The sequence below is a fragment of the Protobothrops mucrosquamatus genome, unplaced genomic scaffold (genome assembly GCF_001527695.2).
Source record: "Protobothrops mucrosquamatus isolate PMUCROS unplaced genomic scaffold, P.Mucros_1.0 scaffold150, whole genome shotgun sequence".
Lineage (NCBI taxonomy): Eukaryota > Metazoa > Chordata > Lepidosauria > Squamata > Viperidae > Protobothrops > Protobothrops mucrosquamatus.
In genome coordinates, this window is record NW_015386515.1 from 1,465,789 (window position 1) to 1,490,178 (window position 24,390).

Here is a 24,390-nt window from a genome sequence, read left to right on the forward strand (position 1 = left end):
TTGGGAGGCCTTCATCCCCAAGGACCCTGGGGGTGGGTGTAGAAGAGGCTAGTCTGTTGGCTGTAACCCATGTCCCCAATCCCCATTAATGCTTTTAGGCAATTTCAAGGGAGGGAGAGGCGATGTGTTTGTACAGCTGATACCAGCTGGCCTAAACAAGGCCTTTTTTAGGCCATAGTTCTTTAATGCAACCCCAGCTCACCCCCACTTCAATTTCACAGAAAAAGACAAGACAGAAAGGACTCTTTCTTTATTGGATGGAAATGTGTGGTTTTTTTTCCAGGAAAAACAGCAGATAAAAAACAGGCGGTGATTTTTGTCCCCTCTTCTTGTTTTACCTGTCCAAAGTTTCAGACTCAGTGTAAATCTGGCTCAGAAAAAGGCCAGCAGCAAAAAGCTTCAGGTAGACAGTTTTGAAGTCTGTCCACTATGAATGAGAAGTAAATGCATCTTCTTCTTCATAAAAGCATCCAATTTTGGAGTGGAGGAAGCCTTCTGCCAGCAGAACAAAGGCCAGATAGTTGTGCAATCCTAAGTGGATGTATTTAGGGCAGACAATACTTGGTCACAACTGGGTAGATGGGAAAAAGACTTGTGTCCCAGTAGCTGACAGAAAAAAATGAAAGTTTTTCAAACTTCAAAGTCCACTGGCCAGAGTAACAATAACTTGGAATCCATGAAGAGCGTATCTAGAGGCAAACCGTGTGGTGAATTCTACAAAATTGCCTGGAATCATATGAATTAGAACCTGGCTTCTCTGGCAGGGATGGCTGTGCACAGCTGCAAGAAAGTGGTACACAGGAGAATGAGTCAGGAAGATAAAGATGGAAACAACAATGACAACAACAATTTTTCAATAGTCTTTGAACTGAAGGACTTAATATTGAAAGGTGACATTCACCCAAATACCCTTGAAGGAAGATGAATCTTATTTGAAATATGTTTGTCCTTTCATAATTCCTCCTAGCTATTAAGCAAAGAATATAAGTCTAAACTGATGCAACTCACCTGTCTCAGAGCTCATCGTGGCCAAGATCTTTTGGCTCATGGCAGGCTGCTGGGGTAACAAACTCCATTGAATACTCACAGCGGCTAGGCTCTGTTGTAGATGTGATAATTGTCTCCTTGCCACATGAAAGTTTCACCTTAGTAAGAAAAAAATCAGAGCAAATGACATTGCCTCTTAAACCTTATTGTAATAGAAGCTAGCAATTAAAGAAGAGACCGACTCCCCAGTTATCCCACAAGATACTACAGACAGCATAAATAATGAACGCTGGCTGGGTATCTTGGGGCCAGTCAGTCTAACTTAGCCCAACCCACCTAATAGGGTTGCTGTTGTAGGGAAAATAGGAGGAAGGAGTATTAGATATGTTTGCCGCCATGAGTTAAATAATAAAGATGAGATAAAAATCTAAATAAGTAAACCAGCCTCAGAATATCAGCACACATTTGAAATTAAATTTAAGATTCCACTTGACTTTACTGCAATCACCATCTCTTAGTAAAAGTGCCTTTTCACTTTAACCACATGGAGTTGAGAGTTTTACTTCCCTAAGAGATCAGACTGGGGCAGGTCTGACACTGCTTTATTCTAACCAGGGATATACTGGCTTCTTCAATCAATCAATCAATTAATCAGAATAGAACTGGAAGGGAGCTTGGAGATCTTCTAGTCTAACCCCCTGCTCAAGCAGGAGACCCTATACCATTTCAGATAGGTGGCTGTCCAGTCTTTTCTTAAAAGCCTCCAGTGATGGAGCACCCACTACTTCTGAAGGGAAGCTGTTCCACTGGTTAATTGTCCTTGCTGTTAGGAAGTTTCTCCTTAATTCCAGGTTGCTTCTCTCCTTGATTAGTTTCCATCCATTGTTTCTTGCCTTGCCTTCTGGTGCTTTGGAAAATAAGTTGACCCCCTCTTCTTTGTGGCAGCCCCTCAAATACTGGAATACTGCTATCATGTCACCCCTAGTCCTTCTTTTCTCAAGACTCGCCATTCCCAAATTCTGCAATTGTTCTTCATATGTTTTAGTCTCCAGGCCTTTAATTACAGTATCTTAGTTGCTCTTCTTTGCACTTTTTCCAAAATCTCAAGATCTTTTTTGTAACATCTTACTAAGGATTTTCGCTTCAAAATCTTTATCAAGCAATACTGAAAGGATGTAAAAAAAGGTTCAGCTTTCCCAGCCTGCACCATTTCAGACTCCAGGGGTTGTATGTTGGTTTGAAAATCTATCCTCAAAAGACCTCTCCCCTTGTGCATGAAGCAAAAACTAGCATGTGACAGAGATAGCTATGCTGAATTTTGTTATGACATGCTCTTTTTACGTTCTTAGCAAGGTAACATTCAGAACTTTATAAATGTACAATCAGGAAGTCCCATGTCCACCTCTTTACAACTCAGGATGAGAATTGCCCAGTAAAACAGAATTTGTCTCCCACATTCCAGTAGCCGAGGGATAAGCGTCTGCCACACAGCATATACTGTATTCTATTAGCAAGCAAGCTTTAAAACAAATTTAAATAATAAATAAATAAACAAGCAAAATTGCCAATTTCAGCTTTTGTCAAGGAGAAAAACATTTCTGTGCTGTAAGTCTCTCACCAAACTGCCAAGAAGGAAGGAGGCAAGGATAAGGCCCAAGCAGGAGTCCAATCCAGAAATCAAAGTAAAACTCCTAATCTGTTCTGGCCAACCCCTGCAAGTGTACACAGCCTTTCTCTCTATGGGATTTGGAGATGACCTTTAATGGGTCCTCCTGAAGGTACAACATTTGATGGAATTCAGAATTCTAAAGTCTATGAAAGTCAATATTCTTCCAAGACTGCAACTATTTGCTTTCCATAAAGATTAGCTGTATCCATTTTGCCCCATTGAAAGAACTCACCGTTGTAGATCGATTGGGGCCCTGCCAACAGCCTGTCCCATGCTCATATTTCATGATGCTGAATTTGTTATCATCTGAACCAGCCCAGGATCCCCATGTACTAGAAGGAAAGCAAGGTAGTCAGTGCACCAATGAGCTCTTGCCAACTGTAATCCAGGAAGTTCAATGAAGAAAAGCAGACACAACTCATTTCAAAACCATTTCAAAGTCAGCCATTTCAAGGGCCAGAAGAAAATTTGGGATGCATATACACACTGCTCTTCCCTCTATCAAATGAGGTTGGGTCATGACAAGTAACCCTTTGGAGAAAGAAAAGCCTGAGGTTAAGTATTTTAAAAGTCTCACAACATGTTTAGCGAATTATTCTTTCTCATCTTAAAGGAGAAAATTTTTATCCTGACACTACAGGTAGCCCTCATTTAGTGATCACAATTTGGACAAGCAACGGTTGTTAAGTGAAGCAGTCATTAAGTGAAACTGACTATGCTCATGACCTTCCTTCAGCTTTCCTTTACTTTACAGATCTGCAAAGATTGCAAATGCAAAGTTTGATCGCAAAGTTACTTTTTTACCAGTATTGTAACTGTGAATGCACACTGTTCAAGGCACTCACTAAATGAAGATTAGGGCAATGTTCTTAATAGGAATGCATAAAATCAATACATAGCAGATATATGGTGTCATCTGTGCTTTAAATATGTGATTCCTGACACAATTATTACAACTGCCTTCCAAAATAGATTAGTTATAGCCTTCCTTTTCAAAGACTGGATTAGAGATGGAAGGAGGATCAGGGTTTGATACACTTAGATTAGGGTTTGATATACTTAGGGACTTCAGGGCAGAAGCAAAACCCAAACTAGGGGCTTTCTACTTCATTGCTCAGCCTTTTGACCGGTATACCAGATCAGTTCTCAGTTTAGTTCAGGAAGCAAATGACCTCTGGTTGTTATGAGCAGCAGGGATGCTATGCCCTCAATCCTCAAAGGGCATAACGGCATCAAAGTCTCTTACCCAAGGCTAGTCTCTGAGCTGCCATGCTTAGGTTTTTGAGACACTCTGTTAAAGGGGCAGAGGCGATAAATATATCTAGAAAAAGAAAAAAGCACAAAAGAAATATATGTCATGCATTGCGTGATGATTTCCATATCTCTCACAGTAAGCAAATTCCATTCTAAGATTGAGCATGAACACCTTTAGCTATTAGTTCATTAAGTAAACGCAATCCTGGATTCTCTTCTTTTCCATCTCAGAATTAGGCAACTGGCAGGAATTAGCCTCTGTTAATATTTCTATAAAACACCTGCCATTTAAAATCAATTAAAAGCCAATAAAACTGAGGTTGTGAATTGCTTTTATAATGGTTTACTAGAAGACCAGGTAGATTGCCTCCTTGAGTTGAGTATCCTGCAAACATTTCCAGAATTGGTGAGAGCTAGGAAACAAATTTTGTATGTGTTTGCCTGCGTATAGACAGGGCATCTCATTTTCACCAAAATACAACTCTTACAACCTTTGCTCTGATAGGAGCAGTGAATCAGCTCAATAATCCCATATGAATAATTATTTACTATACTTCAGAAGAACTGCATCTGTTAAAAAGTTACTTATATTCTGCATAGTTTGAGGGAAATATATAATCAAAAGAGATGTAAATGTGGCTGAACTGGGGCCTGAGATCACTCTTAACAGAAACACAATTCAATATAAGGAAATAGGCACTTACTCATTAGTATTGAGTTCATAACACTGGCCATACAAGTAAGAAAATTCTCCATTCAGACCAAAATCAAAGGAAATTTCTTTCTCTAGACTCCTAGAGAAACAAACAAAATAGAGGAAAAGACACTGTTAAAGAAAAAAATACATAAAAATCACAAGACATATTGCTAAACTAATTAATGGTAGTAATTAAAGTTTTAGGAACATTTGTAGACCCATTTAACAGAATATGGTATAATTTCCCCAAAATCCTTTCCAAATCAATTCTCCTTGCTATCTGACACCTTCAAAACAATGCTGAAGCTGTATTCAGACAGTAGCCGACCTTTATAGATACCCAACTATTTAAAGTACCGTAACTGTTGATGTATGAGGTAAAACAAAGGAGAGGAAAGAAAATAAGCCCCCTATTTTATTTTAGGCAGATTTCAGCTTTAGGAAGGGAATTCATAGTATGTGGATGGGCTCCGGGAAACTGGGGGGAGGGGGCAGGGGGGAAAAAGAGGGCAAAAAGCAGGAAGTGGAAAAAACATTTCCACCATCAAGAAAAGCTTTTGTGAAATACGTGTATTTTGAAAGGAGAACAGAGGACATCTCTCAGTTAGGGAGAAGGAAAGCGAGAGATGCAACAGATCACTTGTAACTTGCTGCATTTGACAAAATTGTGAGGAAAGGGGGAATAGAATAGAATAGAATAGAATAGAATAGAATAGAATAGAATAGAATAGAATTAGAATAGAATAGAATAGAATAGAATAGGAAGGGACCTTGGAGATCTTCTAGTCCAGCCCGCTGCTCAAGCAGGAGAACCTATACCATCTTAGACAGGTGAATATCTAGCCTCTTCTTAAAAATCTCGTGATGGAGTGCCCACGATTTCTGGGAGCAAGCTGTTCCACTGGTTGTCCTCATTGTCAGGAAGTTTCTCCTTAATTCCAGGTTGCTTCTCTCTTTGATCAGTTTTCAACCATTGTTTCTCATCCTTCCCTCTGGTGCTTTGGTGAACAACCTGGCCCCCTCTGCCTTGTGGCAGGCCCTCAGATACTGGAACACTGCTATCATCTCTCCCCTATTTCTTCTTTTCTTTAGACTGGTCAAACCCAAGTCCCATAGCCGTTCTTCCTATGTTTTAGTCTCCAGGCCTTTGATCATCTTAGTTGTTCTTCTCTGAATTTGCTCAAACTGAGCCAAATCCACAATCTGTCTAAGGGTATTGGCCACTCTGATTGGTACAACTTTTCAAGAGATGCACCCTGAGTTCAGCCATCAATATTAAGATGCACAGAGAGGGAACTAAGTCGAGCAGCAGCCTCTTCAGTTCATCCATGATTGGTCCTCAAGCATGAACATGGGTCTTGCCTATTCATCCCAACACCCACAGAATGGTAAAAAGCAGGCTTTACCTGCATCAATGATCAATGCCCTTTTTACTCAGACTCTTTCTTTAGAGGTACCATGTCTGAGTTATAAAGCTCCAGGCAATCTCTAGATGGCAACAAGGAGGCAGAGCTTTTCTGAATCTCTTTGCTTTTATCCGGTGGTCATCTGGATGTTTGTATGTGTGTGTGTGTGTGTGTGTGTGTGTGTGTGTGTGTGTGTAACAGCTCAGATCTTATAGCTTGATCTTTGCCAAGAAGCTGCCTTTGTTTCTTGCCCTTATCATCTGTGTGCAGACCCATGGGACCCCAGAGAGCAGAAAGGAGGCAAGTTGGGGAAGCTGAATCCCATGGTTACCGCCCTGTCACCAAGACTACCCCTAATTACAGATCTCTCTCCCAGACACCAGATGGATGCAAAGCTCTTTGTTTGATGAAAGACCTGCCCTTAGCTAATGCTTGGCCCCAGTCAGATGGAAAGAGCTTTCAGGAAGAAGGAAGCATTTTCCTCTTCCCTGGACAAAACTAATTCTGCTCTTCGTTCTTCAGAAGCCTGATACAGTATCCTTCCATTCCTCTGTATTGTACACCCAAGCCAAGCTGGCAAGAGAATGCCCCTGGTGCACATATGGATTCTTTAACCAAGCCTTGAAGGAAGAGGCTTCAACCTCTCTGCCAGCAGCAGTCCCACCTGTCCTAGGGAACAGGAGCAAGCCTATGCTGGGAGGCTAACAGTCCAACTCTGAAGAAAAGATGGTTGATAATCTAAAAAGTGAGTTCCAGGGATCCAAATTCCAGGAGGAGGATAGAGCAGGGTATCTTTCATTCCCCAAAGAAAAAAAACTGCTTTGAAAAATGACACCAACAAAACAAGTCTCAGCTGCTTCTCACAGCTTCCATTAACTGCTTGCTTAGCTAACAGATCCTCTGTGCCCCCCCTCCTATCCCCTTAAAAGCTTTCCTAATGGGCCAAACCGAAGATCTCCCAGGGGGTGAGGAGGGGCAGGTTGTGCTTGCAGCTACAGCTAAATTATGGTTAGATGAAAATCACCCCCTCTACAGTCAATTTTAAAGGACTTCAATTAAGGCTCTTGCTTTGCACCTGCCATTGCAAGCCATTTTCTCCCCAAGGTCATGATCCAGCATCTTATTTGCACCACCTCAGATGACAAAATGCTCTCCCATAACTCCTTCAACCATTTTATCTTTGACATTTTAAATAGAACTTCAGGGACAAGAATTCTGGCCTAGTATTCTCCTTGACAAGCTAGTTTTCTCTGTGCAGGGGAGGAGACTTAGGTATACCATCTACTGCTAATGGAAGTAACAGTGGCTTTCATGTGACTTTTTTATAAACTTGGAAATGGAAATTATAGAAACGGAAATTGCAACTGCAGGAACTGAAGGCCCATACCCCCAAGTGTTCCACAGATCTAGGTCAACTAAGATTCAGCATTGGAGAGCTCTAGCTAACCACCAAGGTCATTAGCTCCCCAAAAGGCTACCCCCACCTTGATGGAGACAAAGCAATCTGCATTTCTTCCTTTAAAGAGCCCATACTTCTGAGTGGAGATATACTGGGCGCCAAACATAAATATCTGCAAGGATATGATGGGGGAAAGGATGATTTGTGCAAGAAAAGCTCCCACTAGCCTATGTTGGAGCCAGCTATATTTAAGATGCATTTAAGTTATAGAAAGTTGATGTACAGGATTCATCCTTCTCCAGTGACATTTCACTATAGAAACTTACCTAAACGGTCATCTCTCACAGTGGAATTTTTGCTAAAGATTATACAACCTACAGTTTTATGGGTAAAGAAAATTGTTTTAAAAACTAACTGGAAAGGACTGGCTGGTTGTGTTGACCACTGTTTAAATTGGAACAAATTTATATTCAGATTACACGTACACAAAATGATTTTCAAGACAAAGTGGGAAAGAGCTTTGAAATTAAAAGCCTAGCCAGAATGGCTGTATTCAGAGGATCCAATATATCTTGTATTATGTTTCTCGGGAGGAGGAAGAATCTCCCAAATTAAGACTCCCCCCCCCAATAGCTAAAAATGAAGTGTCTGTCACCAGTGTCAACTAAACTAAGCATGCCGAGGTCTCCCATTGGCTCCCTGAAATAACCCTCCCAGTCTAAAAGCTCAGGAGTGGTGTGATTACTGCAATAATTATGTATGCAATCAATAAGAGACAGCTTGAAATTTATTTCTGGCTTTCATTCTTTCCCCTCCCCCATTTGAGACCTGGGGAGAAAAAGATGTGACTCAAATGACAAAATAGCACCCATACTTCCAGAGCAAACCTTTTCATCTTTATGGAAAATTCAAATGGAATATACAAGTTAAGACACATCAAGATAGCAAGAAACAATAGAAAACACCAGGATTTAAGAGAGGTGTCAAGACTATAAGAACCAGTTTGTTGTTCTAATATTTTTAGTCTTACTCACCCATTCACCCCAGGGAGATATTTTAGGCTCATGAACCCTCCAATACCATCCTTCTAGGTTCCCAGATAAAAAAAAATGGCACCTCTCCATCCAGATTAAGAATGGGTGAATGGGAATACAAAGCGAAGGAGCAAGGACCAGATCTCCAGAAATGTTACGAAAATAAGTGGCTCTCTAGTTTGCCAGAAGCAAATAGACAATCTACTTTTGGATTCCTGGAATCAGCCAGGAGCTACAAATGCCAGAAACTAGCGGGAAGCAATGTGATAGAAGCTAATAGAAGATGGGCTTCCAGTTTATTATAAGGAAAACTGCCACATTCTGAACTGCTCAAAAACATAATGGGTCAGAAGACTGATCCTACATTGGAAAGCCTTGGTGGGTATCAGTGAAACAGACTTGAGTATCTATTACTGAGGGACTGACTGCCAGGAGGTTAAGATGCATCAGGAACTCATACAAAGATGGGCCAAAATAGCAACATTCATGCTCTTATTCACAGAAGCCACCACCCAGTTGAATAGTTACAGTTTTTCTCTCCAAAGTCCTACCTGATTGATTCCTCCATTTCTTTCAAGGACTTCTCTACTTCTTCAAATTGTTCTCGGGCCTTTTGGGCAGCTGGAAGACAGGTAAAAACTAAGACTGGCTGAAAGATTAAATAAAATCATTATTTATATTTGCTTTTCCATATAATTCCCTTCTAAGCAGTAGTACTGGAGCCCAGTTAAATCACCATACTGTATTCCTATTTTACAGAGAGCATTAGTAGGAGGAGAGAGGGAACGGACAAAATCAAAAGCATTTTCATAACAGCAAGCCCTTAAATGCCACATTTTCATTTTAAGTTATTTGTTCTTCTTGCTATCTAAATCAGTTAAGCATCATAGCCAGCTGGAAGGATAGGTAGTATTTATCCCATTTCATAGTGGATAGATTTCACAGTGGACAACTGCAGCTCGGAACTCAGCTCTGTCATTTTGGTGAATGTGCAAATCTGACTCAAGATCATTCACTGGAGTATCTCCTTTGCAAGTTTATTCCCTCTTCAGCCTTTCTAAACTTAGTGCTTTTAGATCTTCTAGCCTCAAACTGCATGTTTAAGGCACAGTTCTAAGCATCTTGAGGCCATTGGAACTGCCTTGTATTATTCAAATGAAAGCAAAAAAGAAAGAACAAACGATTTAAATTTCCTCTCTTCACACCACTGAGTTTTGTCCAACGAATGAACGAAAGGCATAATAAAATAATAGATTTGCTGCTATGATTCAGCCTATTAATAACTAGGACCATGAAAGGACCATTTCCTTCTTATTGCAAATCAAGGGCTCAAATTCTATATGTTTGGGACACAGCTTAAGAGGAACATGGGGAATTCTGGACATCTCTGTCCTTGGCAGAAGGGAACAAAGCTAATGCCAGGGCCTACTTCAAAATCTCATCCTAAGAAAGCAGAACTCGTGGAAGCAGTTTCTTCCAAAAGGAACTTTTATTAGGAGAAGCTGATAGCAGGCATAATAGACAGGATCTGAGGATTTCCCGCTCAGATCAATAGGTTAAAAGTGTCCCAAGCAAACCCCACCCCAGTAGTTCATCCAGTCAGTTCGATAGAGGAAAACAAAGAAATAGCCTGCAGCGTTTCCCCCCTCCCCTCCAGGAGCATGGCAGAACCCAGACGTATAGAAGGATTAGAGTTAGATTCAAAGTTAGAAAGAGCCCCCTTAGAATATGGGTTCTCACAGTTACGGAGAAAAGTAAAGGGATGCGCTTCAACATTCAAAGAAATGTATTGACCTTACAACTACAGATCAAAGTTTTTTTCATTTCACTTCTGCAGTATTGGTATTTGATGGATTATTCTTCAAGTCAAATGGTTTTTGGATCAACAAAATTAAAATCTAAAGTAATTTTTCTAAGTTGAATACACAATATTTTAACCACTTTAAGAAATTATGTCTCATTGGCGTTTCTTCTTCTTCCTGCCCAAATCCTTACAAATTCCATACCTGTATTTTACGGATGGGTTTAAGAAGGCAGCTTGATTAGGCCATCTTCTAAGCAGCACTTAGGAAATTATACTTTGCCACTGATAAACAGGAATGAACTACATGACATCATCATCAAGGAACACAGTAAACAAACAAAAAAAGCCCTTAGACTGAAAGCCTAGGAAACATTCTTCCCTCTCCATGTAGTTTGAAATTGGAATACCACCACTGAAAATCCTGCAGTTCGAATCAGTTTCAGCTACTTTTGATGACCGGAAGACCTGGATAAATTAGCTGAAGTGGATTTAATATATGAGAAGGCTCATCTGGAAGACTGGTCCTTCAGACATTCCAGCTGTTAAAGCTAATACAAGTATTTTGAATGGTGCTTGGAAATGATTTGAAAACCAGCATACAGGAAGTGTTCCCATTATGTTTTCTCCTACTCAGTAACCTAACTCTTGTATTTGTTCTAACTCCACTTCTAAATAGAATCCAATAACAACATTAAATGCAATACATTCCAGGAAATCAAACAAGATGTTACTATTGTACAACTTTGATAATTGTAGTACCCATGTTTTTTACAACCACCCCCATGGGGGAAAATGTGCTTTTCAGGTGCCATTATGTACTTCTGAAATAATCTTGTGGTGTTAGATTGCAGATCCATTTAGCAGAAACCTGTCTGCTAAAATCTCATAGGGAGGAAAACTGTCCTAGCCCTGTCAGATTTTTAACTGAAGGGCTTAAGGATTGAATCTGGGACTTCATGTAAGCAAGATCCTCTATTACTGAGCCTGAACAACCTTTAATTAATCAATGGTGTTTCTTTTGCATAATATGCATGTTGTGCAAAACACGTTTCATATAGAGTAGAAAATACAAGATGATTGCCAAAATGCTGTTCAAGAGCCAAGTTTACTCATTTGCCCCAAATGGTTTTGCATTGTGGGAATGCCTGGCTATGCCCAAAAAATCAGGGAAACAATACTGTTGGGGAGGATGTAAAATACAGTAAACAATCAACCATACAGGATACTACTCCTTTTCCCCATGGCTGTGCTTAGGTATGTGTGTTATGAATCCAGATTATTACTCTTCTCTGCACCCTTCTTATCTCAGACTGTCTATACAAGTAAAACCACAGACTCTATATTTAAACTCTCCTGGAGAAAATATTGTTGGATCCCTAGTACCAATTTTATAACTCAGATATTTGTCTGACATTTCAGTTTAAAGTAAAATAGCACTCCTCCATCTCTTCTCCCTTCCTATATGTATTTATAACCAGCATCAATACCAAGTATTTCTGCAACCAATACTTCTATTATTTCTCCAGAAGAGAAGAATTCATTATCTTGGCTATGCCAACCCCATCTACTGCAGCAGCTCCCAAATTTTTGGGCACCAGGGACTGGTTGTGTGGAAAAATGTTTTCGCATGGAACAGTGTGTTTGTGTGTATGGTTTTGCATGCTACCTAGAATCTACACATGCACAGATGAAGCTTCACTCGCTTGCGCGGCCCAGCTCCTAATGGGCCGCAGATTGGTACCAGTCTGTAGCCTGGGGGGTTGTGGAATCCTGATGTAATAGATATCAGGAGAAGCAACAAGCTTAATAATCATCAGTCATGAGCCAGTGGCCAAAAGATAACAAACTCACTTCCATATTTCAGAATATTGAGACTAAGATTAGGATTTTCTACAGGACCAGTAATGGAAATTTTCAATTCCCTAAAACAAAAGGTTATGTGCATCTAGAAGATGACAATGTTGAGGTAAGAATCCTTGTAATCAAAGATACTTGATTCAGTCATGATCAGAAAACATCATCATGAGAGGTTTTGCAACCACACTACTCCTATTTTTCTCTTCCTCTTTCAATCAATCAATCAAAATTAAAGCACCTCAGCTCTTCCTGCCCAGGCAAATCCAAAACATACATAAAATTAACCAAGCCATTACTTTAACAGCTAGATCTGATTTATCTCAGTGAGGCCAAAGATATCACCAAATCAAAATTTAACTGAACTGTTGTTCTGGATATGTGCATTCTACTCTGCTCTACTCTACTTACAGAATCCCAACTATTTTCATTTAGAACAAAATTAAAAACTAAACTGGTTTTTCATTTCAATTCTATTTGGTGCAGGTAGGCTCCCTATTACCTTCTGAGAAAGCCAGATTGATGAAAACTAGAGCAAACTCAGTGTGGATATGCAAACTGCAACATGTGAAACTGAGGATGTTATTTCTTAGCTTCCAATGTCAAATCAACACAGGGTGACAATTCTCTACCTCTATTCAGGGTGAAACTAGAAGCAGAAGATTCCTCTTAAACTGCTGGAGCCACATTAAGCAACCAGCTCCGACTGATTGCCCTTTGCTTTCTGTACATGTGAGACCTGAGAAACGATGCATCTGCTTAGAAATAAGAATTGAACAGAGCTGGAAGGGACCTTGGAGGTCTTCTAGTCCAGCCCCCTGCTCAAACAGGACGATCTATACCATCTCAGTCAAGTGACTGTCTAGCCTCTTCTTAAAAACCTCCAGTGATGGAGCACCCACGATTTCTGAAGGCAAGCTGTTCCACTGGTTAACTGTCCTCACTGTCAGGAAGTTTCTCCTTAATTCCAGGTTGCTTCTCTCTTTGATCAGTTTCCAACCATTGATTCTCGTCCTTCCCTCTGGTGCTTTGGAGAATAATGTGACCCCCTCTTCTTGGTGACAGCCCCTCAAATACTGGAACACTGCTATCATGTCTCCCCTATTTCTTCTTTTCTTTAGACTAGCCAAACCCAAGTCCCGCAGGCATTCTTCGTATGTTTTAGTCTCCAGGCCTTTAATCATCTTAGTTGCTCTTCTCTGATTTTTTTCCACACTCTCCACATCTTTTTTGTCATATGGTGACCAGAATTGGCTGCTGTATTCCTGATGTGGTCTTACTATGGTTTTATAAAGCAGTACTAATACTTTGCGTGATCTCGATTCTATGCCTCTGTTTATACAACCAAGGATTATATTAGCTTTTTTGGCTGCTGCTGCACACTGCTGGGTCATAGCCAAGTGATCATCCACTAGGACTCCAAGGTCCCTCTCACAGTTACTGTTTTTAAGCCAGGTCTCGCCCAATCTGTATTTCTACCTTTGGCTTTTCCTGCCTAAATATAAAACTTTGCTTTTCTTCACATTGAAACTCATTTTGTTGGATAGGGCCCATTGTTCAAGTTTGTCAAGATCTTTTTGGATCCTGAGTTTGTCTTCTGGGGTGTTGGCTACTCCTGCCAGTTTGGTGTCATCTGCAAATTTGATGAGTTCCCCTTCAATTCTCTCATCTATGTTGTTGAAGATATTGAAGAATACTGGGCCTAAAACGGAACCTTGTGGTACCCAACTGATTGCTTCTCTCCATGTGGATGTAGTGCCATTGAGGACTACTCGTTGAGTATGGTTTGCCAGCCAGCTACAGATCCATTTGGTGGTGGTGGTGTCTATTCCACCTTTTTCTAGCTTATCAAGGAGTAGGTTGTGGTCTACTTTATCAAATTCCTTACTGAAATCTAAGTATACCAAGACCACAGCATTTCGCTGGTCTACTAGTTTAGTCACTTTATCAAAGAATGAAATAAGATTGGTTTGGCATGATCTGTTTTAACAAACCCATGGTGGCTGCTAGTTATAACTTTGTTTGCTTCTAGTTGTTCACAGATCTGTTTTTTAAATTATCTTTTCTAGGATTTTCCCAGGTATTGATGTTAAACTGATTGGTCTGTAGTTTCCTGGGTCCGTTTTTTTCCCTTTCTTGAAGATGGGAACCACCTCAGCCCTTTTCCAATCCTCAGGTACTTCCCTGATGCTCCAGGATTTATGAAAGATGTGTGCAATGTTTCTGAGATAACATCTGCCAGCTTCTTCAGAACTCTGGGATGTAATCTGTCAGGTCCCGTTGATTTATATTCATCAAGGTCGGATAGGTGTTCTCTTACCATTTTCTTGCTTATTTTAATTTTTGTTTCTAGTTTGTCTTTTGCAATGGTTTTTTTTTTATATTTTGGGCTGTAGTTTCTAATGCTAATGGCATTAACTATGTAGGTGCCACATGTCAGAATGCAAAGTGCAGACATGCCTTGGGCTTCCTAATTCATTTTATTATAGCTATAAAACTGCTTTTTTGTTTCATCTGATACTGTCAGAACCCATTTCTATTTCATTTCTATCTATCTCCTCTGATCTAAAAACAAATCTCACTTTTCCCTGGGTTCTGCCATACTCCCAAGGGGGAAGGGGGAATATGCCTGCGGGGTTATTGCTTTTGCTTCCTCTATTCGCTACAATGTAACCTTTTGCTTTGTTATTGCCTCTGTCCGCTGCCCGCTGCAATGTAACAATTTGCTTTCTACACTGCATCTCTCTCTGAACTTTCTTCTCCCTAACCTGTCAGCTAGGAAAGGGGGGGGAATACAACCTCCGGAGCTTGGCTTATTTCTCCGGGCTCAAAAGGAGGTGAGAAGAGCTGCTTGAACATCGTGCTACAACCGGAGCCAGACCGATGTTATCTCCCCTTTCCCATGATGGACTTAACACCTGGGGGCCGATCTGAACCATCCGGATGAACTGTGCGGTGGGGTTTGCTTGGGGACACTTTAAAGTATCAATCTGTAAAGGAATCCCTCAGATCCTGTCTATTATGCCTACTATCAACTACTTTTAATAAAAGTTCCTGTTGGAGGAAACCCTCTCCAAGAGTTCTGCTTTCTTAAGATGTGGGATTGAAGTGGGTCCTTACAGATAAATTTTGACAAGCTCTGTCTTATAGCATTTGCGAGAGCTTGGTTGGACAGGCTTTGGAAGAACGGAACAAGGGCCAATATTTGGGGAACAGTAAAGACAAATGTTTTTATCTGTTTGGAAAAAGCCAGGGAGGGAAAGTCCATATAAATTCCACTAAAAATACTCAACCCTTTCCAGAGCAGTAACATTTACATGGAACTTAAGTCCTGTGATTAAATGGAATCAATTAATCATGAATCCATCAATTTATTGTTTTGACCACTGGTCATAAAATAAAACCTGCACAACAGTGACCAAACTTTAACAAAATATAGCAAAATGTACAGAAATCAATAAAAACATTAAAACAGTGCTATTACAGCAAGTAAAGTTAGAAAACCTTAGGAACTTTTGATAAAATATTTTCTCTGTTTAGCAGCAGCCCTTGCAAAGTTTGCTAATTTTCATAGCATTGTCTCCTTGTCTATGAAATGGAATCTGTTCAGGGAAAGATCTGAAAGAACGGGGCACAGAATGAATCCAAAACTTCATGGCTCTCAGGAAATTAAAATGTTATAGCTATGAGTATGAATTTCAGCCCTAGTCAAAAAGCAGTTTGGGGAAATTTAGAAGCAGAATGGGAGAGTCACTATAATACTGTAACACACATCTAGTTGAAAATACGCATAGCAGGCAAGTTCTATTTTTAGACCACAGGTAAAACTAACAGCTCCTCTGCCCTTTCCAGGGAGGTGACTCAGCTTTTCCTGTTTGGTCTCCCTAAAAGAGCAGATATGGCCAAGAAATACATCAATTTAAGGTATTTTTATCCAACTTTCAAAGGTATATGACAGTTTACAAAAACCAATGAAGAACATAAAAAAAAAACCAAGAAAGATTAACACACTACCGTTGAGGACTCAAAAATGTGACAAAATCAGTTAATATCCCCAACCTTGTGAAACAGCAAGACCTTCCAACTTCTTCACATGGCCAGGGACCCCAAAAAACATGGGCTGTGGGAATAAACCCAACTGAGGCATCAGTTCCAAAGGTCAGAAAAACAGGCATGCTGGGCAGTAAATATATTATTTGTCTTATTATCTTCTAATTAAAACATGACCCCTCCCCCCAAAAAAAATTATCCAAAGATGGAGAAAGACTGTAAAGCTGGCTGGACTCTAATGGAAACTGAGGTTCAAAATATCTGGAATGTATCAGCTACTATTTATGTTGCAAGCAAAGAGGACACCAAACATTTTGCAAATTGAGAGAGTCTTTCTGTCCTCTTTTCATCTGACCTAAATGCAATAATTCAAGTTATACCAATATAAAATGCTTTACATAATGTTGCCAAGAAAATTGCAAGACAGTATCTCTGTTTAGTTTACATTAATTAAACATAATGTCCAACTGGATGACAATACTTAGCTTGCTGACTGTTCTCAAACTGCTAAGCCAAGTCAGATTTGCCTAATAATGGATAAGAGGCCACTATGAAAAATCAGTTCTATAGACAGGAGTGGGAAATTATTAAATTATTAAAATCCCAGAAGGCAATGGAAAATCACTTCAATGCAGAAAAAAACTACATAAACCCATGTGAATTCAACGTGCTTGAGCTTGAACTGGAATATTTTTACAATACTATACCATAGTTTCTGACCTGTGCTGTATATTCTCTTATCTTTGAATCTAGAATGCTTGTTTCCAAAGAACATTTATATTCAGTCCCCCTCTTTTATACCATCCACCCAATTGCTCTTCTGAGCCAATCCTTTTTCATAGTAGGAATCATATGGAAGAAAAAAAAGAATGTGCAAAGAAGCATAATCAGCAAGTAAAGGCTGCCAAGCTGACTGCCTGCTTCAGGGGCAAACAACTCATGGGCTACATCATAAGATCCCACTACTGCAGGAGTAATCCCAGAGTAATTGCCACCCTCATCCCCAAGTTCATATCACCAAAAGGTAGAGGAAAAATGTTGAACAAATTTCCATAAGGATAATTTTACTCATCACTCTCTCCCCAAGAGTAGTGGGGGGGAAAGGCCACACATTCCATCTTGTGACTTTTAGTGATAGTATTATATCAACACTCCCCAGTGGCCCCAGAAGCCTGGAAAAAATATTTTTAAAATTATTGTGGCTGGAGACAAATGGTTGTCTAATCCTTATAATGACTAGAGAAGCTCCACTGAAGAAAAATTACTCTTGAAAAGCAGAATGAAGAGTTAGTTCTATGATCTCTTTCAAACCACATTAAATATGCAGAGTCATCATTTGGAGACAAGATTGTTTTTCCAAGGGAACTAGAAATGGCTCCGTCAATCCCCTGTCCTATTTTAGCATAAACATTTTGAGAGGACTGGGGTGCCCTCTAAAGGCACTGAGATGCTTGAAGCTTTGTGCAAATGTAATGCATTAACTTCCCAACTGCCCTTCAAAAACAATCACTTTCATAGATTCTTACTTTATTGTTCTGATGTTTGTTCCCTCATACATATCTCTTTCTTCAATATTTTTGAAATGCTTATAGTCAACCGAACCAACTCTACTTTAATATTCTGGGCTGGCCTCACCAAAAGCTACCATTGCCTCTGATTGTGATAGTCCATTATTTATTTTTTATTTATTTATGAAATGCCACCCATGGTCAGACAACTAATTAAGCTTGAAAATTGGATGGCAATATAAAAAACAAAACTAAAAAAAAATAACAGATTAGAGAAATGGACTGAAAGCAAGAGAAAGAAATGTTAAAGAAAAAAGTACAAGTCCTTCATTGAGGAAACAAAAAACAAATGCACACGTGGAGATAGCAACCTCATCATGGTACTTCTGAAAAAGGTCTTCCTACACCCATTTACTGAAAACTAAACATGAATCAGCACTGTGAGATGGCTTTAAAAAATGATAAATTTAAATTTCTTCAACCAAAATACAGTTTCCAGGCAACAATTTATTCTTTCCTTTTATTCTCTAATACTGTGTCCAGTTCTAGTCCCTAATAAGATGAATGGAATGGAATGGAATGGAATAGAATAGAATTCTTTATTGGCCAAGTATGATCGGACACACAAGAAATTTGGCTCCGGTGCATAAGCTCTCAGTGTATATACAAGCAACAAGTGATAAATCATGATCATAATCATGATAAAATACATTCATCATAAATCAAAAGGTACAACACTCAGTGATAGCCATAGGATATTAAATAAGCAATCAACATAAATCATATTAGGATTCTAAATAAAACGATTAATATAAATCACAAGATACAAGCAACAAAGTTATAGTCATAAGAAGACAAGGAAATAGGTAATAGGAAAGATGAGAAGGATAATAGTAATACAGCCCTACTAGGTAGTTTGACAGTGTTGTGAGAATTAGTTGTTTAACAGTGATGGCCAGGGGGAAAAACTGTCCTTGTGTTTAGTTGTTCTGGCGTGCAATGCCCTATAGCTTCGTCTTGAGGGAAAAAGTTGAAACAGTTTATGTCCAGGATGTGAGGGGTGTGTAGATATTTTCACAGATCTCTTTCTGCCTCGTGCAATATACCGGTCTTCAATGGAAGGCAGGCTGGTAGCAATTATTTTTTCTGCAGTTCTAACTATCCATTGAAGTCTGTGTCTGTCTTGAAGTGCCAAACCATATAGGTGCAAATGACAGACTCAATAATTCTTTTGTAGAACTTAGAAATGTATACACATCCAAATTTGATAAAACATGGGGGTGCTGTCACCTATAAAGATATCTTGAATGAGAAAGGAGAATTAAAAGCGAGAAATACATTAAAGGAAGAAGGAATTGATCTGGAATGGTGGGCGTATCTTCAAATTCAATCCAAATTTAATAAAGACAAAAAGGAACGGAGCATAAAGCAAGATTCTTCAGAATTAGATAAAATCCTATTAAGCAGGGAAGGCAGGACTATAAGTAAATTATATCGATACTTATTAGAGCAAGATATGATTGAGGAACAGGTGAAAGAAACAATGATAATTTGGTGTAAATATTTTGGGCACAATATTGATTTGGATATTTGGCAAAGTTTATGGGGGAAAAATCTAAAAATTACTCTAGCAACCTCCTATAAGGAAAACCTCTATAAGATGTTTTATAGATGGCACCTCCCTCCCACAAGATTAGAACGAATGAACAAGGGGAAATCCTCGATATGCTGTAAGTATGAAGAGACCGTTGGGAATTACTACCACATGTGGTGGCAGTGCCCAAAGGCACAAAAATTTTGGAACTTAATAAAGAAGTGGTTGGAAGAAATTTTGCAAATAGATATAGAAGCCAAACCGGAATTTTTCTTATTGGGAATTATAGAAAGAAAATATAAGAAAGACACAAATTATTTACTACTGCATATAGTAACAGCGGCACGAATAGCCTTCGCACAAAAATGGAAAGAGAAAGATACTCCAACCGAAGAGGAAATATTATTAAAAATTTTCAATTGCGCTGAAATGGATAGACTTACATGGGAACTCAAGGACAAAAGTGAAACCAAGTACTATAAAATCTGGGAACAATTTTATGATTGGATAGACAATAAGAGGGTAGTCAAGATAAATGTATAGTGCTAGAATAAAATATAGATTATAGACAAATGTATATTTAAAAGATAAATAGATATATAGAAATAAGGGGAAAAGTGTTAATAGTATATTATAAATAGTGAGCAAAGTTCAAGAACTATATGTCTATATGAGTACTAATACTATTGTAAAATGTTGGAATATGTATGGAACCAGTGACATCATATCTATGTCCAATGTGTTTTTAATTTTGTATTATTAATAAAATTTTAAAAAAAATCTTTTGTAGAACTGTATCAGCAGCTCCTTGGGCAATCTGAGCTTTCGGAGTTGATGCAGGAAGAACATTCTTTGTTGTGCTTTGATGACATTTTTGATGTTAGGTGTCCATTTTTAGTCTTGAGATATTATAGAACCTAGAAACTTGAAGGTATCTACTGTTGATACTATGTTGTCTAAATTGTTAAGAAGTTGTAGAATAAGAGAGCTTCTCCTAAAATCTACTATCATTTCTACAGTTTTGAGTATGTTCAGTTCAAGATTGTTCCGGCCGCACCACAAGGCTAGTCGTTCAACTTCCCATCGGTATGCAGATTCATCATTGTCTTGAATGAGACCAATCACTGTTGTATCATCTGCAAACTTCAGTACTTTAACAGATGGATACTTTGAGATGCAGTCGTTGGTATAGAGAGAAGTGGAGAGGGCACACAGCCCGGTGTGTGTGGTGTGCTAACTGTACAAGTATCTGTGTGATTTTGCCTAGGTGGTCCATAGGTAAGAAAGATAACTGGGAACGGAGAGCCAAAGGGATGACTCTCACCCGGGGCAGTTATGGCGGCCGACGACATGAATGGCAACCGGAATTGGAAGAGCTTGAGGAGGAAGAGGAAGGTGGAGAACCCAAGTACGCCGACCACCTAATGAAGCAAGCCATGCAATTCATGATGGATGTCTTCCAAACCCCCAAGGCACACAAATTTCACGCCAAAGCTACAGCCAGTGAATGCCAGTGCACCCAAGAGGAGGAAGACGGGTGGAGAGCTTCGCCGCTGGACACCACAACAGGAATCTTGGTGATGTTAGTAGTGTCATCACGGCCACAGGCATGGCACCCAGGGGACCCGCCAGGACAGGCGCCCCCGCGGGGACTGGCCCAGTGAGAATAAAAAGTCAGAAGACCTCATCCCTTGGTGTGAAATTTGATGGGGACCCTCATCAATTGGGGTTCTTCCTGGCCCATGTCCTGACTTACATGCAGAAGTATGGCCCAGAAATACCCATCAAAGGCGCCAAGGTGAAGAGCATCATACTGGCACTGGAAGGGGCTGCAGCCCGCTGCATGGTGACACTTCACAACACAAATGCTCTGGAACTGAGGAACTTTGACCGCGTTGACAGTGCTCCACTGTCGATCTGAGGACCCCCTGGCTGTCCGCAAAGCTAGAGATGGCATCAAACTGTTTGCCAAGGTCATAGAGGGGTAGCTGAATACACCAACGAATTCCATGACCTGGCCTGTCAACTCAACAACTGGCCACAAGACATCCTCATCAGATGCTTCAAAGATGGACTGTATGACGACTTATGCAACACTTGCATCTCGAGGTGAGCCCCCTTGACTTTCCATAACTGGTATGTCCTAGCTGAAGAGGTGGAAATCGACCAGGCACGAAACAAGTACCGCCCAGCTCGGCCATGGAAGAAGTCACCTCCAGAGAAGAGAGAGACAGAAAGGCCATCTAACCGACAGCTGCGCTCCACCCCGATTCAAGTGCGGCCAGGAAGGGCACTGAGCAACAGAATGCAAGACCAGCCATCCCACCAAGAAGAGTGCTCCTAGTCCTATTGGGAAGACCACCAAGCCACCACAGCAGCCCAGAGAGACGGCACTGAAAGGGATGGAGGTCATCAAGTTCACCCCCTCCTCAAAAAGGAACAAGGAAACTCCAAACCCACCAGGCAAAGCCCAGAGGCTGACTGATACCAACATTGATGACCCTGGTAAGTGGCCTGATCGCACCTATAGAGTTCCTATAGAGTTAAATTTCCAAGCTTTGGAGAATCACCATACTGGCCTTCCTACACTTGGGCTGCACCAGGTGCCTGGTCAGCCCAGCCCTCATAGAGAAGTTGGGGATCTGGTTAAGGCAGTTGAAAGTAACAATCACGTTTTGCCAGCTAGATGGATCTGTAGTGAGGGGTATTCCAGAGGTGTTCATCACCAAGCCCATAGAAATGTGAATGGGGGCCCATACAGTCACACTAACCTTTATAGTAGTGCCTGGAATGGAATGCCCCTTGGTGCTAGGGCTGCCATGGCTGAGAAAGTGGAACCTTTACATAAATTGGAATAAGAGGTTACTAAAGATCTGAGCGAACTGTCATTTCCCCAGGGCTGAGAAGACTCGAGAAGCAGCTCTCTCACATGGCAAATCAGGGGTGGCAACGTGAGAACAGAAGGAGGACCTTGCTTCTATCCCTCTAGAGTATTGGGACCTGACAGAGGTGTTCAGCGAGAAGGGGTCGGACAAACTCCCCCCTTAACCGGCCAACAAACTGTGCCATCGAGATCCTACAGGGAGCTAAATTACACAAACAGAAGCTCTATTTGATAATCCCCAAAAGAGCTAGATGAGTTACGGGCATTCATTGACAAAAACCTTGACCGTGGATTCATTCAACCAGCACGATCCCAGGTGGCAGCCTCTGTCCTGTTCAGAAAGAAAAAGAACAGTTCACTTTGTTTATACATTGATTATAGAGGGCTTAATGGGGTGTGCATGGAAAATGTTTACCCCATGCCCATAATGAAGGACCTGATAGCCCACCTAGCCAAAGGCAAGATATTTACTAAGCTGGACATACGAGAGGCTTATTATCATGTGAGGATCAAAGAGGGGAACGAATGGAAAACAGCTTTCAACTGCCCACTGGAGTACTTCCAATTTAGAGTCCTCCCATTTGGCCTCCAAGACACCTCTGTAGTTTTCATGCAATTGATAAATGAGGTCCTACACAAGTACCTGTACAAAGGGGTGCGGGTGTATTTAGATGACATTTTAATTTACACTGAAGCCATGCCTGAGCATGTGAAGCTGGTGAGGGCAGTGCTCAAGAAATTAAAAGCTGCCAAACTGTATGCTAAACTATCCAAGTGCGAGTTCCACCAAAGCAAAATAGACTATTTAGGTTATCGCATTTTGCACGATGGGATCGAGATGGACCCCCAAAAAGTTCAAACAGTGTTGGACTGGGCTCCGCCCTGAACTAGGAAATAACTGCAAAGTTTCTTAGGCTTTGCAAACTTCTACCGCCAGTTCATCCCATCCAAATGGCACTCCCCATCACTAATCTTTTAAAAACAAAGGGGGAGGACAAACCAAAACCCAGCCAGTCCCTGAAATGGACTTTGGAATGTCAGGCGACATTCGAGAAACTTAAAACGGTTGTTTGCAGCAGAGCCGTCCTGAAACATCCAGACCCGAATGAGTCGTTTATCATTCAGGCTGATGGTAATGAAGTAGCTGTGGGGAAACTGTAGAGAAACGAGCAGGGTCAGCTGCAACCATCCGCTTACACCTCTAGAAAGCTGCCAAAAATTGAACAAAAGTGGGCAGTATGGGAAAAAGAGGCTGGGCGCTTCTGACCTGGATTCACTTCCTCGAAGAAAGCAAATGCCTTTTGAGGTATGGACTGATCACAAAAATCTCGAAGCACTGAAACCCCAAGCAAGTCCAATGGGCACAGTACTTTAATTGCTTCAATTTTACCTTACGCTACTTCCGGGGGGGGAGAACTTCCTGGCAGGGGGGGGGAGAACTTCCTGGCAGATGCTTTATTATGAATGTCTCAATATAATTGCTCTAAAGCAGATGTAATTAAATCGGTGATCCTGTCTTGCCAGCTGGCTGCTCCAGTAACCACTCGAGCACAGGCTAAGGAACTATAACAAATAGACAATGAAGTAACTGTGGCCCTTAAAGCCACGCTACAGGAGGACACCTGGTTTCAATACAAAAAAAATGAATGCTTAGTTTGAGATGGATTGGTCTGGGTGGGGGCTAAGCTGTACATGCCAGAGAGCCAAAGACTAATGGTGTTGGGGAAAAGTCATGACTCCAAACCAGCTGGACATTTTGGGTTAAAACTTTATACCTTGTTAAGAGGCAGTTCTGGTGGCCATCACTGAAAAAGGACATTGAAAGCTATGTGGTGAGTTGTCCCATATGTGCTTCAGCCAAGCGATGGCAAGGGAAAACCCCAGGACTCCTTCAAACTGCAATGGAACCATCAGCATTATGGAGAGAGATCTCCATGGATTTCATAGAATTCCTCGAAAGTTCAGAAAATATGGTTATATGGGTGATAGTCAATTTGTTCTCAAAGCAAGTGCATTTTGTGCCATATCAAAAGATTCCATTGGCATGTGCACTAGCCAAACTTTTTATACAACATGTTTACCAACTACACGGTGCCCCCCAACACATCATTTCAGAGGAGAGTGCAGTTCACCTCCAAGTTCTGGTGAGCATTTTTAAACCTCCTTGGTACCACTCAGGGGCTTAGCTCAAAGTCACCATCCCCAAACGAATCGTGTGTGTGTGTGTGTGTGTGTGTGTGTGTGTGTGAG

General features: G+C 40.6%; 1 protein-coding gene across 1 annotated transcript in view; it reads right to left on the bottom strand.

The window, feature by feature from the left end:
* Positions 1–235: 235 nt before the first annotated feature.
* The window catches only part of PRKCSH (protein kinase C substrate 80K-H), a 43,754-nt gene continuing 19,599 nt past the window's right edge, over positions 236–24,390 (bottom strand). The window contains exons 13-18 of the mRNA XM_015813295.1: positions 8,998–9,067; positions 4,615–4,704; positions 3,903–3,977; positions 2,889–2,988; positions 1,009–1,145; positions 236–780 (exon numbers count right to left, since the gene is read on the bottom strand). Of these exons, the coding sequence (XP_015668781.1) occupies positions 1,014–1,145; positions 2,889–2,988; positions 3,903–3,977; positions 4,615–4,704; positions 8,998–9,067 (467 nt within the window). The 3' untranslated portion in view covers positions 236–780; positions 1,009–1,013. The remainder of the gene's footprint in view (positions 781–1,008; positions 1,146–2,888; positions 2,989–3,902; positions 3,978–4,614; positions 4,705–8,997; positions 9,068–24,390) is intronic.